At 40.0% G+C, this 24,306-nt stretch overlaps 1 protein-coding gene across 1 annotated transcript in view; it reads right to left on the bottom strand.

Annotated features, from left to right (window-relative positions):
• Positions 1–24,306, bottom strand: part of CSMD1 (CUB and Sushi multiple domains 1) — a 2,043,790-nt gene that overhangs the window by 47,699 nt on the left and 1,971,785 nt on the right. Inside the window, 2 exon segments of the mRNA XM_050802644.1 lie at positions 13,977–14,150; positions 15,916–16,089. Of these exon segments, the coding sequence (XP_050658601.1) occupies positions 13,977–14,150; positions 15,916–16,089 (348 nt within the window).

The raw sequence follows: 24,306 nt of genomic DNA, 5'->3' as shown, positions 1-24,306 counted from the left end.
GAGGTTTTCATACCCAACTTAAAAAATACATTGAAAATTTTTAAAGTATAACTTCTTTAAGTTTGAATTTTAAGTTAACAGTTAACTCTGAACAGAGACTGGAACAAATCAGATGTGAGTTTAAAATTTTGGCAGAGAAACAATTATTTTAAGATGATCATTGGCCTTAAAGTGACTCAAAATCATTATATGTCCCAATATAAAATTTGTGACACAATTTTTAAGTCACAAAAATTGTGTACGGAATATAGAAACTGTAATTCTGTAGGCAGACTGGAAATATACCATGTTCAAAGCTTTATTTTGTTTTCAAAAAGACTCCTGTGGCCGCATCATGCCTGTGTCAGTAGCTTCTACCTAGTTCAGGAACATGCAAAATACATGATGTATTCCACAACTGAGGCAGGAGACTGTGGTTGATACTGCTACACTGTTTCACCACTTTCCTTACAAAGGTTATATTTAAAGTCACTACACACTACGTAAGCAATACTCCTTATAGTTTTCTTTTGAAATTTTAGTTTTCTTAAAAAAAAAATCTTTAGTGAAGTATAACTGATAAAGTTTAAAGGGTACTGTTCCAACAAAAATTGTAAACTGATTTACATATAAGCAAGAAAGTCATAGGAGAGTGTGACTCAGCTTCATTCAACGAACTCAGTGGGAAATCAGGCAAGGCCCTAAGAAGTTGCTTTCTCTTAACAATAGCTGTCGGGGGCAACAGGTGGAGGGGTCTGGTACTTTCAATTTAGTCTACAATGAAACCAGAAATGTGCTCCAGGAGGCCCCGGTGGCTTCTGAACTGCTCCTTCTATATTCTTAGCATATTATTATCGAAAAGAAGGAAGGGAAGGGAAGAGGAAGGGAGGGAAGAGGGAGGGGAGGGAAGAGGAAGGGAAGGGAAAAGGGAAGGGGAAAAGGAAGGGGGTTGGGGAGGGAGAAAACTGTCTCCATGGAAGAAGGAAGGAAGGAATGAAGGAAGGAAGGAAGGAAGGGAGGGAGGGAGGGAGGAAGGAAGGGAGGGAGGGAGGAAGCTGTCTCCATATTTTCGTATTTTTTAAAAAACTTAAAGCCTGTTTAAGTTTCTTTTTGGTGTTCCATCCTTTTCCTTCTTCTTTCTTAGTTTCTTTTAAAGTGTATTAAAAACTTGATCATTAAGAGAAAATACTAAACAAGAAACTAAGCTTTGTAATGTAAAAATAGCCACGTAAACTCTTGGGCAGTCAGGAAAAGGCATAAAAATTAGTTCAACACATTTTTTAAAAGCACTCATAAAAATTTTTTTGTAATATGATTATGCAATAATATGATTTTTTACAACTTTTCAATAGAATAAATTACAGAAAGTTTAGAGGACAAAAATACAGATAACTATGCAATAGTCAGTGTATTGCATACAATAAATATTTCTGGATTTGTTCACTAACTGAATGAACCAAAATTAAATTAAGCAAGATTGCTGGCCACAAAGAAAACACAGTAACAACAATAAAAAATGACTATTTTCAAATATATGAAAGTTACATATTTTTATCTTTTATCAACAACTGATAACTAGGTTACAGCTATAGTTTTGACTTTTAGGTGTGATAAAAGAAATATGTTATAATCGATGGTAACTGACAATTGTAATTGATTGCCTGACTTTCCTGCGATGATATAAACTTCGAAGAGGAAATTGGGATTCATTGAGGACTCACTGTCTGCCAGGCCCTTGGCCAAGCATCAGTTTATCTGGAGCTCTCAGAAACCTATGAAGAGGGCACTGTGGCTACATCACTTCCTTGATTCTTCATAAAATGAAACTGCTGTTCTCCCAGGAAGTCGAGCATTAACTCTAAGACCTGCAGCTAGGACTAGGTGGCATGGGTGCCAACACATATCAGATCAACCCCTAAGACTGTGTTTTCTGTACTCAGCAACACTCCCTCTCAGTCCTACATGGATATTAATATTTTCCCCAGTTGATTTTTTTTTACCAAAGAAAATATGCCTAATGTAAAGGAAAAAGATTGCATGAAATATTCATTTGGTGCAAAAGTAATTGCGGTTTTTGCCACCGCAATAGTTTTGCACCAACCTAATAACACAAGGAAATGGCATATGCAAGTACTCTGCATACTGATATTTAAATCTTGACTTTAGAGACTCTTGCAAGTGAATTCCCTCTTAACTGATTTTAACTCAGCCCTAAGGCAAAGTTAGAACTAATTCTTAATGGTCTCTCCAACTATATTGTTTCCAGGCCTTGGATGTATTTTTCTATCATATCTTACTGATAAAATAATAAACAGCTTATATTAAGGGCCTCGTTTAGCATTTGCAGGTCAAGAAGAAAGGCATGTTAACTCTACAAGGTATTAAAATTTTAATTGAAGAGGTATTAATTTTATAATAAGGATAATTCTTGACATGAAAAATTCTTCATGATATATAATTACATAAAAAGGCAGGTTATAAAAAGAGTCCATAGAGATTATATGTAAGCTTATGTGTGTATGTATAATATATATAAATAAGAAACATATAAATATATAAGAAACATAGAAATATGTTAATGTATAAGAAATACATACATAAATATATTTATATAAGAAATATATAAAGAAGTATATTTCTATATATGTAAGAAATATATAAAATGCAATAAAATCTACAATACCTTTTCTAAAATTCAAAGCTTATTCACTACTAGTTTGAAAGATGATTGATACAGTACTTCTTTTCGGATATAACTCACAAATTTTGCTGTAAGGAATATACACTGCATTATGAGAAATGAACACTTGACTTTTAAGTTAACATAAAATCGGAGGATGAAAGCCCCCATGAGAGGGGTCTTCCCAAAGCACAAGAGTGATGAGGGTTCATCACCATCTCCCTCTGTGCCAGGGGACACACCCTGCCAGCAGCACACATAAGGGCAGCTTCGGGGAGACTGGCGCCTCAGGGTCCCTGGGCTCACACCAGCCTCCTGCTCTTGGCAAGCTCCTTCCTATCCGCTTCCTAAAGCCCAGGAGGAGCTTTGTGAAGTCACATCACTGCAACTGGTTCATTTAAGTTCTGCCATACATGTGCAGGATGTGCAGGCTTGTTCCATAGGTAAATGTGTGCCATGGGGGTTGGCTGCACCTGTCAACCCATCACCTAGCTATTAAGCCCTGCATGAGTTAGCTATTTTTCCTAAAACCTATTTTCCCCAGTTATTAAAATAGCTATTTTAGCTATTTTAACATTAGCTTACATTTCCTTTAATTTTAAAATTTTACTATTTTAACATTTTGAGAATACGTTATTATATCCAATTTTTCATTAACACTTTAGTACAACTATACCCATAATGATTCTTTAGTGAAGTTTTTGTGGTTGTTTCCTTTTTGATTCCTCTATCCTAACAGAACATTCACTAACCCCATATTTTCTTAATTTTCTTCATGCTTATGTACATAAGCATATCGGGACACAGGTTTTATATGTGTCTAAACACCCAATCCTACAAAATTATGACAAGAAAAGAAAAAATAATATTTAATGTTTGCATACAATACACAAATTATTAGACAAAGCAAGGAAACATTATGTGAATCATTCTGAAACAATGTGAGACCTGGTAAATCTAATTGGTCCCTCACTGAACTGGCTCGACTCTTAGGCATAGTGATACATATTTTAGAATAGCGGACAAAGATTCCAAGAAAGCTCCTCTAGAGAAACATGGGCCTCCAGTTGAGCAGGAAAATGTGATTCTCAAAATAAACCTGAAGATGCTTGTTTTCATTCTTTCTTATGACATCTTCAACTGTATAAATTATTTCTTCCAGAAAGATACTACTACTAATAAAAGGGATACCTTCTTTTATTTATTTTTTTAATCTTATTTGCAAAGATAGTGTTACTGGGCTGAGTAGAATGAATTTTCTTTAGTCTCCTAAATCCGAGCTTTTTAATTTATCACAAGCACTGCAGGGCTGGATAGAGCTTCATCCTGTGCAGGGTTGAACCTGAGAATAAGCAGGCTACCCAGGGTGAGGTAGACATTGTAGAAATCTATATCTAATTCTGCCGCATAGTAGCACAGATTTACCTGGGGCTCTGTTTCAGAATTTGGGGTGGGGTTTCTGTTTTGTGCCATTAACTAACTAAGTGCTGCACCAGGGTCACACTCAATGACTTCTTCAGATTACACACTTGAGAATCTTAGGTAGTAATTGAGAAAAGAATGCACAGACAACAGCATGCTTACATGAGACACAACACTCTACAACTCTTGTGAGAGTATTTTAAAAAGCACACACAGTCAGAATCAGACCATATTGCAGTAAACAGCAAGAATCCCTGGCAATTTTGTTCAGCTATTTTTTTTACTTAAGGTTTTTGAGTTTTATGCCATTTCTTCCTGAAGCTTCATCATCTTTATGAGCCTGTCCTCTTTGAAATATTGTTTTTCTGGTTTTAATAATATGCGTATAAATTCTGTGTACTAGATTGTATCTTAGTTCAGAAATAAAACAAAACAAAACAATATGGAATAATAAAAAACTAGAGCAGGCAGACTGCTAGCGATGACCCCAGACTTCTAACCAGCCTGACATGCCAGTGACGGTCCATTAACCTCCTCCTCCATCCCCTGCTTCGTCAGATATATTTGAAAAATTTTGAAAACTAAGTTTTAAAATTAAGTTTGTTTCTATTTTAAAATTAACTTTGTTTCCATTTTTCTAGGAAAAGGCAGGAAGTTTAAAAAATAAAGGCTACATTAATCCTGAAGAGTTTAAAATGCATCATCGAATTTGCTTAAGCTGTGCAACAGACACGGTATCTAGTGGACCAGAGACAGTGTCTGGAACACTGAGAATGATCAATAAATGCGAGGTGTTTAATTTCTTCTTCTATTCCTTGGGATAAATTAGAAGAAAGTGGAACCTAGATACAAAAAAAAGCTTTTGATACTTAAAAGCCCACTCTTTCGAGTTCAGTTAATTTCTCGTTCTGCAAGAACATGTTTTGTGTCAAACGGACAGATGCCACGGCAGATTGGGTGAGTCTTCCTAGCTAGCAAACTCCTCTGGTCGTCTGCATAGTTATCTACTTAAAGATACGAAGAATTGCATTGACAGTGTCTAGCACATCATTTGGGATATGGTAGGCGCTTAACAAATGCTGCATTACATGGCCTAGAAGGCTCTAGGGAGATGGATACAGAACGTTCTGATACACCTAAGACCTCAAGACATAACTGTGCTGTCCCCCTGTGTGGAGGTAACTGGGACAATATTTGTGGGCATTCATTCTCAATCGTTCCGTCAGTCATGCAATTTTTTTCTGTCCCACAAGGAGGAGAAAAGAGTTTGATTAAAGCTGTTGAATCTTTCCTTAAGTCCTTGCAGCTGCATGAGCAAAAGGCTGACACTAGTATCTGTCTTCCCATCACCATTCCGGTCCTCACGGTTTCTTGTAGATGTGCGGATTTCATGTTTTCCTCTGAGAGCTGAATGAGTTAACGTGATTGTTTCAGCCATATTTACCAGAGTGTGCAATAAATACTTCATGTATAGCAAAGCCTCCTGGTGCTAGAGACAGTGGGACAAGATTTCATTCAGCATCGGTTGATACATTTCAGGACATCTCCTAAACCCATTCCCCATTTTCCATGGCCTCTGACTTTACAAGTAACACTCTCTCTCTGAACGCATTATTATATAATAATATTATATAGATGATAAGATCGACTTGCTAATTTTCAAGCTGACCAGAACACCCACATTATCAGGGAAAGCAGGAGGTTTTGAACAAGAAACTGGGGACACTTCTGTGAGCCATTCCATTCCTCATCGCTCCTAAATAAGACACGGTAGACGCCTGCTTTCTGGGGAGAGTGAGAACAAAGGAGCTTTGAGGATTTTGTTATGAATGCAAGATGCTCTCTACCCTGGAAGAGCGAAAAGCGATGCTAATCCCCACATATTCACCTATAGCACATTGGTCCAGAGCTGTGCAAGGTATTGAGCAAATGAGATACTTTGAAACTTCGCATCTGTTAGGTGAGCTCATTGGTCAGAGGCATCGTCCCTGGGAAGCACAGAACTGCTGGGGTCTTTATCTACCGCCTTTCCCATATTTTAACGTGATCTTTTCCCTTCAGTTGTAGATTGCTTTCCATGTGGTATCTTAGCAATAGCAGTTGACTGCTACTGCAGATACACCAGTTCAGACAAACTTGAGCTCACATCTTTTGGCAGCAAAACCTTATACAACATACGTCATCTAAAAGGTGATTTTCCTAACGTCTTGTCCTTCAACAGGCCAATTATTTCTAGGGTGTGGCATTAAGGGTACTTACTACTTTATATACAAACTACATTAGGACACTCAATTTTCTTCCATTTAAAATCGCAACATGGCACACTGATAAATTTAGAGCTTTTAGGGTATATAAATTATTTAAATTTCTGTAACAGGGTAAGAATTCAGACATACTAAATATACATCTATGAATGAAACTGTCACTGTTGGAGTTTTTTTTTGGCAATGCAATCAATGAGTTAATTGGAAATAATAAAACGTACAGAAGTTTATAGTCATCAAAATGAAACCAGAATCATTTTCTAAACATAGATATGGCCTTATCCTAAGACTTTTGAAAAATCTTAGAGAAGAGAAAACATTTCTTTCAAAAACAACCTGGAATTTAAATTTTTTTAATAATAGACATGGTTCAAAATTGCTGTTTCCTTATGAGCGAACATTTTTGAAAGTAAAACTTGTTAATTAATTGATTAATGAAACATACCTTTTTGTTAGAAAAAGCAAAAATGTGAGTGAATATGAGTCACTGAAGTATTCAAATGTTGTGAAAGTAATAGATGTTGGAGAAAAGAGTACTCCTGTGTTTAAATACATAAATAGCATTTGGTCTATGGCTGTATTTCCCATCTGAGAACTTCAGTAGTCATGAAAACTCACAGAGGGAAAATGGTGCTAAGTGTTTTTAATAAATTCTACCTATTAAAAAGAGGCAGTGAGTACAAAAGTCACAGGAAATTTCATTTAAGAAGATGACTACACAATGAAAACCTGAAGTTATTTCCTACTCTACTGTCAAGTGTAGATGCTTAAAAATATGTTAAATCAGTAAGTGTGACAAATTTAAATATTCCATATGAGAAACAACCATTTTGTTCAAATTTTTGTGTGTGTATCCATTCTTTCAATATTTAATTATATTCATATGATTTAAAAGAAACACATGCATGAATAGTACATATGCATGCACACACACACACACACACGCCCACACACACATGCACACAAACACACCACACTCTTAATAAGTCCAGTCCAAGCATGTCATTGATGAAACTAAATGAATGAAAGTGAAGTAAGAGGGGTTAATAAAATCTTATTTAAACCATAAAAATGGTCTGGGTATAGTGGCTCACACCTTTAACCCCAGCACTTTGGGAGGCCAAGGCAGGCAGATCACTTGAGGTCAAGAGTTCGAGACCAGCCTAACCAACATGGCAAATCCCCGTTGCTACTAAAAATACAAAAATTAGCTGGGCATGGGGGTTCTCGCCTGTAGTCCCAGCTACTCGGAAGGCTGAGGAAGGAGAATCACTTGAACCTGAGAGGCAGAAGCTGCAGTGAGCCAAGATCGCACCACTGCACTCCAGCCTGGATGACACAGTGTGACCCCATCTCAAAAAATAAAAACATCAAAATGAATGAAATGCTTATACATGTACAACATGGATGAACCTTAAAAGTACTATGCTAAGTGAAAGACGCCAGGCACAAAAGACCTTAGATTCAATGATTTCATTTATAAGAAACATTCATAATGGGCAAACCCATGGAGCTGGATAGCAGGCACTACTGATGGGAGGTGGAGGGGGAGGGAAATGGGGACTGCTTATGGGCTTAGGGTTTCCTTTTGGGGTGATGAAACATCTGGGAATTAGACAGAGGTGACGGTTACACAACATGGTCATGGCGAAAGTGCCCCTGAACTGTACACTTTAGAATGGTTAACTAGGTCAAGTTTTTTTTTGTTTGTTTGTTTAATGGAGTTTCACTCTGTCAGCCAGGCTGGAGTGCAATGGTGTGATCTCAGCTCACTGTAATCTCCACCTTCCAGATTCAAGTAATTCTTCTGCCTCGGCCTCCCGAGTTCCCGAGTAGCTGGGATTACAGGTGCGCACCACCATGCCCAGCTAATTTTTTGTATTTTTAGTAGAGATGAGGTTTCACTATGTTGATCGGGCTGGTCTTGAACTTCTGACCTCATGATCTGCCTGCCTCGGCCTCCCAAAGTGCTGGGACTATAGGCGTGAGCCACCATGCCCAACAAACTAGGTCTAGTTTTATACTATCTGTTTTTCCTTTGAGATGGGGTCTTGCTCTGTTGCCCAGGCTGGAAATGCCATGTCTTGGCTCACTGTAGCCTCAATCTCCCAGGCTCAAGGGATCCTCCCTTCTCAGCCTCCTGACTAGCTGGAACTACAGGCATATACCACCACACCTGGCTAAGTTTTGTATTTTTTGCAGAGACTGGGTTTTACTGTGCTGCCCAGGCTGGTCTCCAACTCCTGGGCTCAAGTGATCTGCCTGCCCCAGCCTCCCAAAATGCTGGAATTAAAAGCATGAGTCACTGTGCCTGGCTGAATTTTATCCCAAGAATAAAATAAACATTGAAAGAAAGGATTGTCCAATATCAAGTGTTGGAGCTTCATCCAGTACTCGTGAATCTCAAAGCAGATTTTTTTACTCATTAGAAGTGTATATACCCTTTGTATACACTTATGTGAACTTTAACGTGTGTTTTAAAACTAAAAACAATGTAGAGAGGCCACTTCTAGTTAGTGAAGTCCTTTAAATTGGAGACACTTTTCCAAAATTTGAAGCAACAAAAGGGTGTGGACTGCCTGTCTGGGTTTTCTAAATCATCCCCCTTGTTGAAGATAAGGTTATATTTTCCTTCTTCAATGCATTTATTGCCAATATCCTGTTAACTGCAGCAGAGGGGCTGCTGTCTGTCCCTGTCCAGCACCACCTTCCTGATCCTGTCAGAAAAGAGGAGCATCGGGGCAAACCACAGCCCAAGTCGCAGTGTCTCCCAGACGCCAACTGCATATACTTTAAAAATATTTTTTAGGAAGTCAGCTTCCAATTACTTGAAGAGAAGGATCCATCTTTTTTTCATCAAAAGCAAGAATAAAGCGGAATTTTCATTAAAATGAAGGAAGCACTCAAAGGTCTCCTGGGACGTACAGATCCAATTCTCTAGTGTAAAATACAAAGGGAAGCTTTTGGTTTTGTTTTTAATGTTTTAAAAGATGAGTGTGGATAAAGTTTTAGGAGGTGGACTGTGTGCCACAATGAAGACAGCTCCCATCTCAGCCTTTACAGCCTCACGCTGGCCCGGAGTTACTCCCCTGCACTGAAGAAAGCAGACAAGGCTCGTGACGTTATCATCAACGGTGGTTTTGAAAGTAAGAAAACAGGCTGGGTGCAGTGGCTCATTCCTGTAATCTCAGCACTTTGGGAGGCCTAGGTGGATGGATCACCTGAGGTCAGGAGTTCAAGACCAGCCTGACCAACATGGTGAAACCCCATCTGCACTAAATTAAAAAAAAAAAAAAAAAAATAGCCGGGCGTGGTGGCATAATCCCAGCTACTTGAGAGCCTGAGGCAGGAGAATCACTTGAACCCTGGAGGTGGAAGGTGCAGTGAGCTGAGATGGTGCCATTGCACTCCAGCCTGGGCAACAGAGGAAACTCCATCTCAAAAGAGAAAGAAAAAAAGAAGGAAGGGAGGGAGGGAGGTAGGGAGGGAGGGAAGGGAAGGAAGGAAGGAAGGAAGGGAAAGGAAGAGAAAGGAAGAGAAGAGAAAAGAAAAGAAAAGAAAGAACACAGCATTCATACAACAAAAGAAGCAGCCTAAGAAGTTGAGCTCGTGAGTACTGACTGCTGACAGTCATTCTGGGTCATTCTGCTAGGCATAAAATTAAAGGGAACTGATGGATAAGAATTTTCAGAGTAATATTTTCTTGTGAAAGTTGGATTCTTTCCCCACACACAGAAGTTTGCATCTGCTGTTGTTGCTCTTGTGGTGAGGACACAGGTGCTGACGTCATGCTGACAACCCAGCCGGGGCCGTGGAAAGTTCCCCAAACGAGCACCAGTTCCCCACATGCCGTCGTGCCCACTCACAGGATACCACTGCCATGTTTCACAGAGGAAAATGGATACTTTTTGACTAAAAGACGAAAACTTTTATGAAAAATAACTCATGTGTGGCAAATGTAGAAATTAAAGCCATCAACATTTTATCTTTATATGGAAAGTGGGTACAGCTACACAGAAACAGCAAAGTTTTTATAAGGTCAATTAATTAAAAATCTAATTCAGAAAATTATTTATAGACACCTTTATCATTCAATTTTTAATTTTTTTTTACTTTGGGTTAGAAACATAGAAGCCCTTCCTGATAATGTTCCTTTTTAATTATTTAAAACCAATATCTCTTGAATATCCATAGGTTAAAAAAAGAACAGTGAAATGCTATTTAAATCTCAGACTTTATACAGAAATTAACACAAAATGGATCATAGACTTCAAAATATATCAAAGGCAAAGTGATAGAAAAAATAGAGGAACACATCAAGATCTAGGTGTTGGCAGAATTCTTAGACTTGACATCAATACCATGACCCATAAAAAGAAAAGATGATAAATTTAAAACTTCTGCTGCTCGAAGGACCCTGTGAAGAGGAGAAAAGTCAAACGAGAGACTGGGAAGAATTTTGCCAATCATATACCTGACAAACGACTATTACATAGAATAAAGAACTCTTGAAACTCAATCTTATAAAACAAACAAAAAAATCCAAACTACTCCATTAGGATGTGAGCAAAAGGCATGAACAGACATTTCACGGTACAGATGGAGATAATCACCAGACAAGGTACTCTCATCGTTAGCCTTCAGGAACCAGCAAGTGAACACCACAGAAAGCTGTCACCACACATCTATCAAGAAAGCTAAAATAAGACAGAGGGACCGCACCGAATGCTGGAGAGCACGTGGAGAAACTTCATCACCCACACATGGTCGGTAGGGATGATAGACAGTACTGCCATGCTGGAAAAATGCTTGGCAGTTTCTTATAAAACCAAACTTACAAACACCATATGTCCCAGTACCATTTATACTCTTGGGCATTTTTCCTAGAGAAACGAAAACTTATAACCACACAAAATCCTGTTCATAACAGCTCATAGCAGCATTGTTTGTGACAGTGAAGTCTGGAATCAACCCAGATGTCCTTCAGTGGGTAAATGGTGAAACAAACTGTTACATCTGTACCATGAAATTCTACTCCACCGAAAAAAGGGACTGAATTATTGACATAGGCCACAACTTGGATGAATTTCCGGAGAATTATGTTGAATGAAAGGGTCCTTCTCAGAAGGCTGCACACCACCTGATTGCACTCATTTATAGAACATTCTTGAAGGGAGAAGGTCAGGTTAGTGGAGAGCAGGTTAGTGGATGCCAGGAAGTAAGAATGAGGTTGGGATGTGTGGGTGTGTTTATAAGGGGAGCAAGGGGGATTCTTGTGACAATGGACGTTCCCTATCTTGACCACATCAATGTCCATATGCTGGTTGTTCTAATGTCCTCTAAGTTTGCAAGATTCTACCACTGGGTGAAAGTAGGTAGAGGATAAAAAGGACCTCTCTGTATTATACCTAATGCCTGCCTGGGAATCTATAATTATCTCCAAATGAAACATTTTATTATGAATGTATTTACTCATTCAACAGAGAAAAGGAGGACTTTAATGGGAAAAAAGAATTGATGACATTTTATCCTAAGAAAAATAACACGCTGAACATATGATGTAATTTACATATTCCATATAAACATGTAATTTAATAATTTACCATCTTAAAACGCAATGTTAACATATTTGAGCTCAAATATTTTTAAAAATGAGAGATTACAAAGGAAATCAGCTTCTTATCAGGATGATGACCCACAAGATCTCCAATGTTAGAATTTCACTGAGATAATGACGTTACTAAGTAAAGAAATGAAGCACGTTGCTAATAGACACACACACGACTGTGAGAAGCTGAGGGCGGAGTGGGGCATGTTTGACTCTGGAAGAATCAGGCCTAGGCAGTAAACTCAGCTCTGCTCCCTATGGAGTCTGTGGCCTCCACACAGAGTCACCACTGGCTCTCTTGAGCTTCAGAGCCTATTTTGCTAGGCCCTGTTCCATACTTCCTAAAACACCACTGCACAGTTGCCAGTCATAAGAGTTCAACTGCCAAAAAGGTTGAATTATGCTAGAATGAGAACACAGCAGTGTTTTGCATTTCCTCTTATTCCTTGTGATTGTGAAACTAAAGCGAAAGAGATCATTTCAACCCTAATTCTGCACATCAGATATTTCCCATGTAATAATAATAATAATTATTATTATTATTATTTTTTGAGACGGAGTCTCGCTCTGTCCCCCAGGCTGGAGTGCAGTGGCACAATCTTGGCTCACTGCAAGCTCCGCCTCCCGGGTTCCCGCCATTCTCCTGCCTCAGCCTCCCGAGTAGCTGGGACTACAGGTGCCGCCACCACGCCTGGCTAATTTTTTGTATTTTTAGTAGAGACGGGGTTTCACTGTATTAGCCAGGATGGTCTCGATCTCCTGACCTCATGATCCACCCACCTCAGCCTCCCAAAGTGCGGGGATTACAGGCGTGAGCCACCGCGCCCGGCCTCCATGTAATTATTAAAGGAAAAACAAACACAAATATAATGAAAGAAGAAGAAAAGTTGTAGTTCAGGTGAAATCGGTAACCACGTTCCTCTCTTGGTTTTTATTTTTGAGGGAGACCATGTTTGGATAAAATGAAAGCTCACCCTTGTGCATCTGGGACTGACCAATGTCCCTGGGCTATCTAAGTGGGGTGGTTCCCTCGTCTGGTCAGGGGCTGGGGCTCAGCGGAGGCAGGGACACTGGCTTTACCCCCAACCCTGGTTTCCTTTGCATTTTGCCCTATGGTCAATTGAGTGAACTGGGTTTCATTCGTGTGTTGGTCAAATCCCAAACATTCTGATCCTGACAGCACTAGCATTTTAGGGGAAAATAGAGCTAGGAGTCTTTGCTCAGCCTCTGAGTTTACACCAAGCCCTCCAAGTTAGACCTGAGCCAGAACTCTGCAGTTGAGTAGCCAACTTCTATACAACCTCTAATCATTTTTTAAATGACTTGGGTTCCCACTCTGCTATCAGCTTATTTGAAGATAGCTCCTGTGGGAGCCCTAAGGTAAGAGAGGTTCTCGTCAGAGAAAGAGACATTGATACGTTCCTGGCTTTAATTTCATCTTACTACCATAAAAAAATACTTGCCCTTCACACTAAAGTACAAGGCACCATCAGTAAGAGAGATGTTTAATGGAAAGTAATTGAAATGAAATCTTAAACATTATGAGCTCAAACATCTAGAAAGGCAAAAAAGACAGAACAGAATTGTCTTGGAAGCTCAGATGAAGTCCAGGTCTCTGTGACTATGTTTAAAGAAATGAATCAAAAAATAAATAACTGAAAATTAAAAACAGTAGGAGCTTCGTAAAGACATTCATAAAATTAGAAGCGTAACGGCCCCCCCAGTGCTAACTATACAGGGTAGAAATAAACGTGTAAATGAATGAATAAAAAGAGGAATGGAAGATGAGTTATCTTTAAAGGAGAGAATTCCAGATTTTCGTGATTGAACATCTGGCCACAGACAGGAGAAAGCCACGGAAAGCTTGGTGCTTACTCTCGGAAATGCTTTCACACCTGAATGGTGAGAGTTTGCAGAACTCTTTATGCATCGCCCTGGATTCATGGAGACAGCCTCTTTGGTGTTACTGGGCAGCCTACAACACTCCCAGAGCAAAGGGCTCATTCCTGGATGCTTTTCCTACCTCGACACGTGGGCAGAGGGCTACTCCACTGGCCGTTGCTCCGACACTGGGCTCGAGACGCGCCCTGCAGCAAATAGCCCATGTTACAGGTGAAATTCACGACGTCATTCAGGTTGAACTCGCTGCCATTAGTGAATCCATGGGCAGGGTTTCCAGGGTGACCACATGTGATGGCTGTAGAGAGACAGGTCAACGCCATTGTTAAATATCGAACAGGTCATCACCTTCACTTGGGATCATTTACTAAGAAACATGCAGGCATGCTAACTGTATGGACTGAAGGTTTTCCACTAATCAGGCAGTTTACAGATGGCATTTATATTCGGAAGGGAATATTGGGAGCTAGAACCACAGGCTGACCCTACAGGCTTTTAATATAATTGTGGAAAATAACAAACACCTGCCAAATGCACTTTCTTCATCATCATAATTATTACTTCTCTCTTGAATCATGACAGAATACCAAATGCTTTAAAAATGAAGCAGTGAAAAACAAGAGATGCTAAAAATTCTTGTATTAATCATGAGTTTTGAATATTTTCTCCATACACACCAGCTGAGTTTGCGAAGCCCTCCTTTTGAGACAGTATGGGGGTTTGATACTTTAAATTGTCCATGTATAAATTATTGCAATATCAATTTACACATCATGAAATTATCAAAATAACTAAGCACACTCAGGTCCTATTTTGTTGAGAATCTCTGTCGTATGATCCTTTGAAATGCAGGGAACTGTCATTATGTCATGACCCAGATAACAGCAAGACAGATCAGGGAGAGCTATCCATCATTCGCCCTTTCAAAAGAAACACACTACAGTCATAAAACTGGTGTTTTCTTCCCCATTTATCTTGTCAACAATGTTTTTTCCTCTAAGTAAAGCTTTAACCCTTGAACTTTGTACATTTTCACAGCACTATTACATATAATCCTTGTCACTGTTTTATTAACATTTCTTTTGTCTAATTCAAAGGAAAATACACAATATTTTAGAAAAACAATTGGTTTAAGGAAAATTGGACAATAAAGTGAGAGTATATTACTCTAAAAATAGTCAATATTTATCTCTGAAGTTATGTAGTTCAACGTTGATCATTCATTACATGTAATTTTACATCTTTCTTTTTTTTTTTTTTTTTTTTTTTGGAAAACAGAGTCTTGCTCTGTCGCCCAGGCTGGGGGGCAGCGGCGCGATCTCTGCTCACTGCAACCTCCATCTCCAGGGTTTAAGCAGTTCTCCTGCCTCAGCCCCTCCTAGTAGCTGAGATTACAGGTGCCGCCACTATGCCAGGCTAATTTTTATATTTTTAGTACAAATGGGGTTTTGCCATATTGGCCAGGGTGGTGGTCTTGAACTCCTGACCTCAGGTGATCCACCCGCCTTGGCCTCCCAAAGTGCTGGGATTACAGTCGTGAGCCACTGTGCCTGGCCAGTTTTACCTCTTTCAAGTAAAAGAAAGAATGCTTACAAAACTCCCTATATTCTTGACGAAACAATGACAAAAATACACGTAACATGGATGAGGCAGGGAGTGGCGCTGTTTCTAAGACTGCAAAGCTGCCCAGCAGACCCCAGACCCTGCACCTCCACCCTCCTACAATCAGCTTTTCTCTCCACCCAGTTTATCCTGTGATAATATCAGGGAGGAGGAATCCATGACACTATTAGCCAGGGATCCATTGAAAATGAATTAATAGGCAAATTAAATGTGGAGTCAGGAAAAGGAGTTTGAAGGAAAGAAAATGGGAAGGAGATCCAAAGAAAGGAAAGCGTGCACATGACAGCTCTCCCGTTCTCTTTCTTTGCGCAGGCAAAACCGAAAGTTTGCTGTTCCGTTTCACAGCGAAGATTAAACAGGTGTGTATTGTGACCTAATAACCAAAGACACTGTGGCAAAAGGAAGCATCCGATGAATTCATCCACAAAGAGTGCACTTACGGACACAGACAGGCGTTTGTCCAGACCACTTATGGTCTTGCAGGCATATCCTCACGGAAGTTCCCACGAGCCGGAAACCAGGATTGCACTGGTAAACCACAGTGTCTCTGTAACTGAAACCATCTCCACTAATGTGACCATTCACAATTGGGTCTGGGGAACCGCAGTGGCCAGCTAAAAGCATAAAACCAATTTTAAAATTTAGAGTGTTTGTCATTTATAAAAGTAGTACCTTCATAACTTAGTTTTATTATCAAGTCAATAACAGTATTAAAGGCATAACTTACTGAAATCTTTCTCTTCACATCTATATGCATACTTCTAAATAGTTTTTCTTCTTTCTATCATTTTTTTCAGAAATCGTAGATAAAATAAGTAGTATTTCTAATATGAAATGGTTTGTATTTTCCTAGTTGTGATTTTCCCATCTATTCATTTCACTTATTTTGCTTACCTGTATTCTGTTATTTACCTTGTTATACTATTTTCAAATCAAAGCAAAAAGTAAAGAAGGAATTCTTGGAATTAGCATGAACAGGGCTTCTTAACGTATTGATTATGGGTAGTTAGGAGATTGGTAAGGAGGGCTTCTAATCTGACACACTAGAAAATCAAAAATCAAATTACCTGTGAAATTCCAAGTGGAAAGAAAGGGATCAGAGAATAAGTTCAACTTGAATTATGAAAATCTGAGTTACGAGTGAGTCGATGTCTGGGTAAAAATGGCCCAGAATCAGTTGAAAAGAGAAGTGTAGAGTTTGAGGGACAGATGTGCTGAAGTTAGTGTGGGCTTGGGAAAACAGGAGCATGCACAGCTGACGATTCAAACTAACAGGTGGCAGGGCTTATCCAGGAGCACAGTGAAAGAACAGGAAGAAGGGCAAGATCGGGGCAGGCGTCTTTACTTAAGGGGAGACAGAATGTCCACGTAGACAGTAAAACAATTGACAAACATGGCATTGAAAGAGCTTTAGTAGCAGAGCTTCCACATGGAGAAGGATCTTCTGACATTATTCCACTCCCTCCCACCTTTTTTTTTTTTTTTTTAAGACAGGGTCTTGCTTTGTCACCCAGGCTGGAATGCAGTGGCATCATCACGGCTCACTGCAGCCACAAACTCTTGGGTTCAAGTCATCCTTTGGCTTGAGCCTCCTGAGGAGTTGGGACTAGAGGTACGTGCCACCATACCCGAGTAGTTTATTATTATTATCAGCAGTACTAGTAGTAGTAGTAGTAGTAGTAGTAGTAGTAGTAGTAGTAGTAGAGACGGGGTCTCATTATGTTGTTTAGGCTGGTCTTCAATCCCTGAGCTTAAGCAATCCTCCTGCCTCAGCCTCCCAAAGGGCTGACATGACAGGTGTGAACCACCACAACTAACCATTTTATTACCTTCTCTTCTGTCTCCTTCTGCCTCTTTACTGCTCTCACTTTTCCTTCTTTCCTCCAACTTCTTCTGTTCTCTCTCTCCCTTCCTCACATATATGGAAAGGGTATTCTTATTAAATCAACAAAATACAAAGGCTTAAGGGTAACTTACATGAACGGGACCTGTTACACCTGGGGTTTGGATTCACAAGAAGAGGAAAACATTCGCTGTGAGTTCCTAAATAGTCATCTTTGTCACTGTCCTATAGTTGCATCAACATTTATTTTGCTTAATTCACAGGAAAATAAAGAATAAATCAGACAAACAATTGGTTTAAGAGGAATTTTGCAATAAAGTGAGAGTACACCTATTCTCAAAGTAATAGTCAATATTTATCTTTGAAGTTATAGAAAGGAACTTATGATAGGGAAACAGCTACAGAAGCCTGGGGTCCATGCAGAATATCAAGGTGGAGATTTTCCCTGCCCACTTATTTCCCCAACAGGGAACACAGCCAATGATGCTCCACACAAGTTCCTGCACACCCAGATTTCAGAAATTGCAAAATTGTTGTCATACTCCTCTGGGATTAAGTATACCCTTCTAGGGAAATTTAAAATCATAATCTGTATTTCTGCTTAAGATAAAGTTTAGAAACATTGTGTTCTCCTATTTTGGAGAACAAATTTATTATTAGCAAGGTAACATTGCAGAGGAAAGAGAGAGAAGAGAATCTGATCTCTGCCTCAACTCGTAGAAGAGATTAGATCACAAAAAGCCAGGCTAGATTTGGCTAATTTTAGTGCATTGGCAGGTATTCCAGTCAATCAGATCGATAAGTCAGTTCTGGGGATCTGTCCCAATCACTCCCACACATGAGACTTGATACAAGCAGAGAAGGTGGATGAGGGTGAATGTTGTCCATATTTTGAAGAGAGACCCCCTGAAGCCGCAAGTGTTACCAAAGGCACAGAGGACATTGCCTCTGAAGGCTCCCCCTTTCCAGACACTGTCCTTTGCATAACATGCTCTGTCGTGCATGGGGGAGATGGAGTCATCATTCCAATCCTAGAGACAGGGAGACGAGGACTGGTAGCCAGAGGAGCCCATCAGCCCAGCACAAGAGATCCCAACCATTTCTGAGGTGAGGCATAGAATAGCCAGTTTCTAGAAACACACAATAAAATGACACCAACAATTCCTTTTGGGATTACTTCTGAAGCCTGGAACTACTCCAAGAGGAGGGGACTTGGGACCAAAGGTAACAGCGATGTGAAGAGGGGTGCATTTTAATAGAGCCCCTCTCATTTTAGATAATCTGTTCAGGCCTCATTCTTGACTTAGAGAAACATGACTCCTTTGAAGCCTTACTATTTTTCTAAACTGAGTTTTTCATAAGTACACATAGTTTGAAGTTGCAGTCTTCTTTGGGAACCTGGCAAACAAGTACTTGTAATGGTCAAGGAAGCACCTGTGTACTCTAGAAATCAGGCAGGAAGCCTGACAGCCAGGATTGTAAATAAAGATTCCCAACAGCAACTCCTCTCTGACACATTGTCATTTCAGTTCTCTGAGGAATTGGCACCAAATGCCTAAAGAAAACAGAGGATGTCCTTCAAAAACATTGCATTTTACCTCCTTGCCTGATGAAAAAAAAAGTTACGTATCAGCAGGATTGCCTAGTATCTAAGCTTGCTAATATGGAACAATTATTTCTTCAATGTGGCTTCCTATTTTGAAACAAGGAGATAGCAATCTGGTTTTCACTTATTTTCACTGCCCAGCCATCAGTTAATTCTGTTTTAAAACATTCAAAATCTTAGACCAATTGTAGGTTATTACAACTAGAGGATAACCACACAATTTCACTCACAGAATACTATTTAACCCAAATCTCAATGATATCGTGTCAATATGTTGAGGAAGGGAAAATTGCATTAGGAGAAATTTGAACTTAATGAATTTTGAGCTCTATTTTAAATTTAAGATTCTATTAGTCTATGATAGTATTATTCTATATCTTTGTATGTGAGTTACTTTTTATTTTAATATCCTTAATGTAGTCTTGGTTTTGAGTCATCTACACAAAACCTAGAAAGCCTCTCTCTCTTTCATCAGAATGAAATGTAATATGTTCATGCTTCTCTGCAGTGTCTCTAACACATTAGTCACTCACTGAGTACTTGTTTAAATGAATAGAAATAGAATAACCTCACCACTGGGCAGTCTCGCTCTGTTGCCCAGGTTGGAGTGCAGTGACATGATCTTGGCTCACTGCAAGCTCCACCTCCTGGGTTCACGCCATTCTCCTGCCTTAGCCTCCCAAGTAGCTGGGACTGCAGGTGCCCACCACCACGCCCAGCAGCTAATTTTTGTGTTTTTAGTAGAGACGGGGTTTCACCTTGTTAGCCAGGATGGTCTCGATCTCCTGACCTTGTGATCTTGGCCTCCCAAAGTGCTGGGATTACAGGCATGAGCCACTGTGCCCGGCCAAATTCATATGATTTTTAATCCAACGTATATAGATAGATAATGTAAATATATCCTCATGGAATTGCTGCATTTTCTTTTAGCTCAAGCATGAATTAACAATTCAATTACTACCACACTTTACGAATTTTACATTTTAATTCTTCATTTTCTCCATGCTGAGGACAGGTATGACTGTGGACGGGGTAATTCACCAACTGCTTAAAACTGTTGAGAGAACCAGTGACAGAACCAAGAATGCAATGGTCTGCTCCGGTAACTCCATTTTCCGCACTATACTACAAAACATGTCATTGGAATAAGAATACTGTGGCCAGGCGCAGTGGCTCACACCTGTAATCCCAGCACTTTGAGGGGCTGAGGTAGGTGAATCACCTGAGGTCAGGAGTTCAAGACCAGCCTGGCCAACATAGTGAAAGCCCATCTCTACTAAAAATACAAAAATTAGCCAATCGAGGTGGCACATGCCTGTAGTCCCAGCTGCTTGGGAGGCTGAGGCAGAGGAATTGCTTGAACCTGGGAGGCGGAAGTTGCAGTGAGCTGAGATTGTACCACTGCATTCCAGCCTGGATGACAGAGCAAGACTGTCTCAAAAAATAATAAAAACAATAATAATAATAATACCATGAAACCTCAGAACCACTGAGGTGTTATATGTATGGACTCTGCAGTACACTGGGTGGGTCCTAGGAATCTCGACGTCTTTCCTGCGTTACAAAGAGTTTCCGTACCCTAAGCTTTGAAAATCACTAGTTTTTCAGTCTACTCTATTCTGTGTCTAACAAAAGTCTTGTTACTGTTTGTAATTATAAACTGCTATTATATTTTGGTTAAAATGTCTCAAATAGAAAAAAGGTGAGTTTTTTTTTTTTAACAATCTTTCTCTAAAATTGGATTTGAAAGAAATAAAATCTACCAAACGTTTGAACAAAGCACAGAGACTGGTAGCAAGATGGATGGAATATTGAGTCCATTTTCATAGCAAAGAAATAGAGTATGTCGCAAGCAAAATGTCAGGAAGAAGGCTCGAGAAGGAGGAAAGGCCTACTTTCTTGATTGGTCAAGGTTTGCCTGCAAACTACATTTGTGCCACAGCACTCAGGAGGGCAGAAAGGGGCTGAATTCCCTCTGTGAGGTCAGTTTAGTCTGAGGTTCGTTAGGGACAGACACAGGGGAAACCACTCACTCCATTAACACCCACACAGTGTGGCCCACACTTAGACCAGGGGACACCGCACACCTGCCGTTTACACAGTTTAACACAGGAGAGCAGGGGCCTCCGCAAGGACAGCCTCTCAAAGCCTTTGTTTCTAGAGTTCCATCTCAATTCCACTGCACAGGTCTTTTAGTGTAAGTTACAAAAAACCTTGCTGAGAGAACAAAAGCTTGTTTTGTCTGTTTGTTTCCAGTAGAGTGAGCATTCAGAAACTGGTTCTTTCAGAGCTCCAGCGTGCCCCCCCGGGTGACCTATGTTTTCTGGAATGCGGTTCTACCAAGCTGTGTTTTAGATGAGGAATCTTATTGGTGGACAGGATTTGGCTTTGTTAGCTATGCTATCCGCACTGTTTTTGCAGCACTTGCTTTTGATACTGAAAGGAGTCATGCGGTTTGCAACCTAAAACCACCACACTGATTGTTAGTGGTGACTTTCTGAGTGACTAACACAAGGTGGACCCTCGAAGATACCTGAGGTACTCGTTAGCAGATTTACCTTAACATCATAATACATGCAACGAGTGAACACCTCAAATGCAAGTACAGCAGGTGAGAGTCTCCAACAAGTACCTAGACCTGTGTGATTTTAGAAATGGGTTCCCTGATTTGGAAATGTAATAAAGTTCCACTGTTTCACTTCTCCTGCAGAAACCCCGTATACCAGTGGGAATGTGGCCACAATGTCTCCCATGACAGAGGACAGACCTGGAGCCCAGCATTCTTTGGGGAGGAATCAGATCCTTCCATTGGAAACGCAGGATCTCTCCCCTCTCACTAGGTCTCCCACATATGCACTTTTTCCCCTAGAGGATCCTACTTGAAGGTCACCTCTTCAATGTGCAGGTTTGTAGCAGTACAAATACTAAATATTGGTCAGGGGATTAGAATGGAATCCATTTTCAGAAAATCTATAAGCCAAATATTCAACCTCAGTATTTGCTTTGTGATTATTGGTACTTATTGGTGAAAATAAAATACATACAAATATCCCGTGCCTGTAGGAGAATACAATATGCTTTAGTCTATCCATTCTGTGCAGTAACACGGTCTTTGGGCTAAAGTCAGAGTTATTTGGGCAGTAGATTCCAAAGCCAATTTGCAAACTTTTCTTGAGTATTAACAAATGGTCACAAAATGTCAGGTGGATCAGATTCACTTACAAGCAGGAAAAACTATTATTAGCAGTACACATCAACAGACATATTTAAGTCTCTAGATCTGCATATGCTAAAGAAACACATTTGTATATTGATAAATGAGGTGTTATTTTTTTCCCCTCCAAGTGCAATTTCTAGGGGCAATGCTGACCGACTTAGCCCATGCATAGATGTGCATGGTATCACAGTGTGTGGAATTCGTTCAACATGGAGGTATTGGCCTTGCAGAGCCTACAGCACTCTGTACTGTTCGTGATAGCATCAAACACGGGCTCGAGTCCTCTGCCACAAATCCATTTGATCAAATCTCTGCTTCACACATCTTAGTGAATGACAGCTTTTTAAAACCTATTTGGTTTGAAGAAAACCTCAAACCAGGGCCATGTTTGGACTGTCTTTGGGGCTTTCAGTAATCTTCCATCTGTTCCTTGTCTCAATGTAGTTCCTGAATATACCACATTTCCACCTTCTTCCCTCATCGTCCTAAAGCTTCCTCCGCAGTTTTGCCTGCCAGTGTCACATGTAGTAGGCACATGTAGGCACGAATGTAGTCCCTCAAACCTCAGTCCAAATCCACCGCAGGTGCACATCTTCCACAAACCCCAAAGGAAGAGCTGCCCATTCATACAAGAGGCAAGGATCTCCCTTACTTCAGGTTTGTCCTACAATACGAGAGCCTACCTTTGGTGCTGCCTATTTACAACACCCAGCCTCCTAGTTTTCTACTGTGTTTTGTTTGGGATTTAGCAGATGGCATTCTAATTTTTCCTACCTATGCACTTCCCCTATTGGACTGGGAGTTCTGAGTGCAGCACCATGCTCTGTGCATCGGGACTCAGCTCAAAGCCTGCTCTAGAGTGGGTGTCAGAGTAATCAGATCTTTTCCACCACCTTGTGGCCCTATCAGTCCAGGCTCTTGTGACCATGCGGCTGTCGAGAGTTCGACCCGACCCCAGTACCTGCTTGTTTCAGGCAAGTCTGACTTCCTTGGGCCTTATTCCACATCTATGCTGTTGACACCACGTTCGCAGCTCTTGCTTTCTGGAATGGCTTTACCCCACGCCTGCTTGCTGGAATTGCACCAAAATCAGGGTGGTTTCCCCCACATCTACTCTTCTATCAGCCTCTAGGTTGCTCCCACTCTCACCTGGATTTCTCAAGTACTTTGCCTATATCTCCCTTTTGCCATTATTTTATTCCCAACTTTTTTTTTTTCTTTTTTTTTTGTGAGATGAAATTTTGCTCTGTCACTCAGGCTGGAGTGCAATGGCATGATCTCGGCCCACTGCAACCTCCACCTCCCGGGTTCATGCGATTCTCCTCCCTCAGCCTCCCAAGTAGCTGGGATTACAGGTGCCCACCACTACATCCAGCTAATTTTTTGTATTTTTAGTAGAGGTGGGGTTTTGCTATGTTGGCCAGGCTGGTCTCGAACTCCTGACCTCGTGATCCGCCCACCTCAGACTCCCACCTCACACTCCCACTCCACTTACAGGCGTGAGCCACAGTGCCCTGCCTATTCTCAACTTTTTATTAATGCTACTTGGTATTTACCTTATTTATTACTTAGAGCATAGATTTCATAAAAGAAGAACCATATCTTATTAACCTCTGAATGCTGCACAATAGTTCTTGAGGAAAAGAAAAAATATTATTAAGTACTATTCAGAAATATGACAGAAAAACCCACAGCTGAGAATTTGCTATTTATTCCCTAGCCACTGACAATGCATTTGGAAAATCTGAGGACTGGTATAGGGAGTTTTCCTGACTAACATACAGAACATATTTTACACTTAAGATGGTACGGCAAAGATGCGGGGGGTGGGGGGCAGGGGAGGCGGTGCTAATCTTTATGCTCTAATATTACCTTTCTGCTCTGATATAAGCATTATCATAACCAGTTGTTTTACTAAATATTTTATGTGGATCTTTCCAAAATACAAGGCAATTGAAGAATATATTTAAATTTGATTATCTAAGAACTATGAACAACTACAGTCTAAAAACAGTATTTTAAATCATGTCATCTAGCTATTTTAGCCATATAAATAACCATGATATTGTATTTACAGAACGATTCACCTCCTCATGGTTATAATAGTGCAGTAAATGCAAACTTATTTCAAACAATAGCAAAACAATCTAATAAAAAATGATAAT

The sequence above is a fragment of the Macaca thibetana genome, chromosome 8 (assembly GCF_024542745.1).
Source record: "Macaca thibetana thibetana isolate TM-01 chromosome 8, ASM2454274v1, whole genome shotgun sequence".
Lineage (NCBI taxonomy): Eukaryota > Metazoa > Chordata > Mammalia > Primates > Cercopithecidae > Macaca > Macaca thibetana.
Note: the sequence above shows the minus strand (reverse complement) of the source record. Positions and strands in the feature narration are given on the sequence as shown.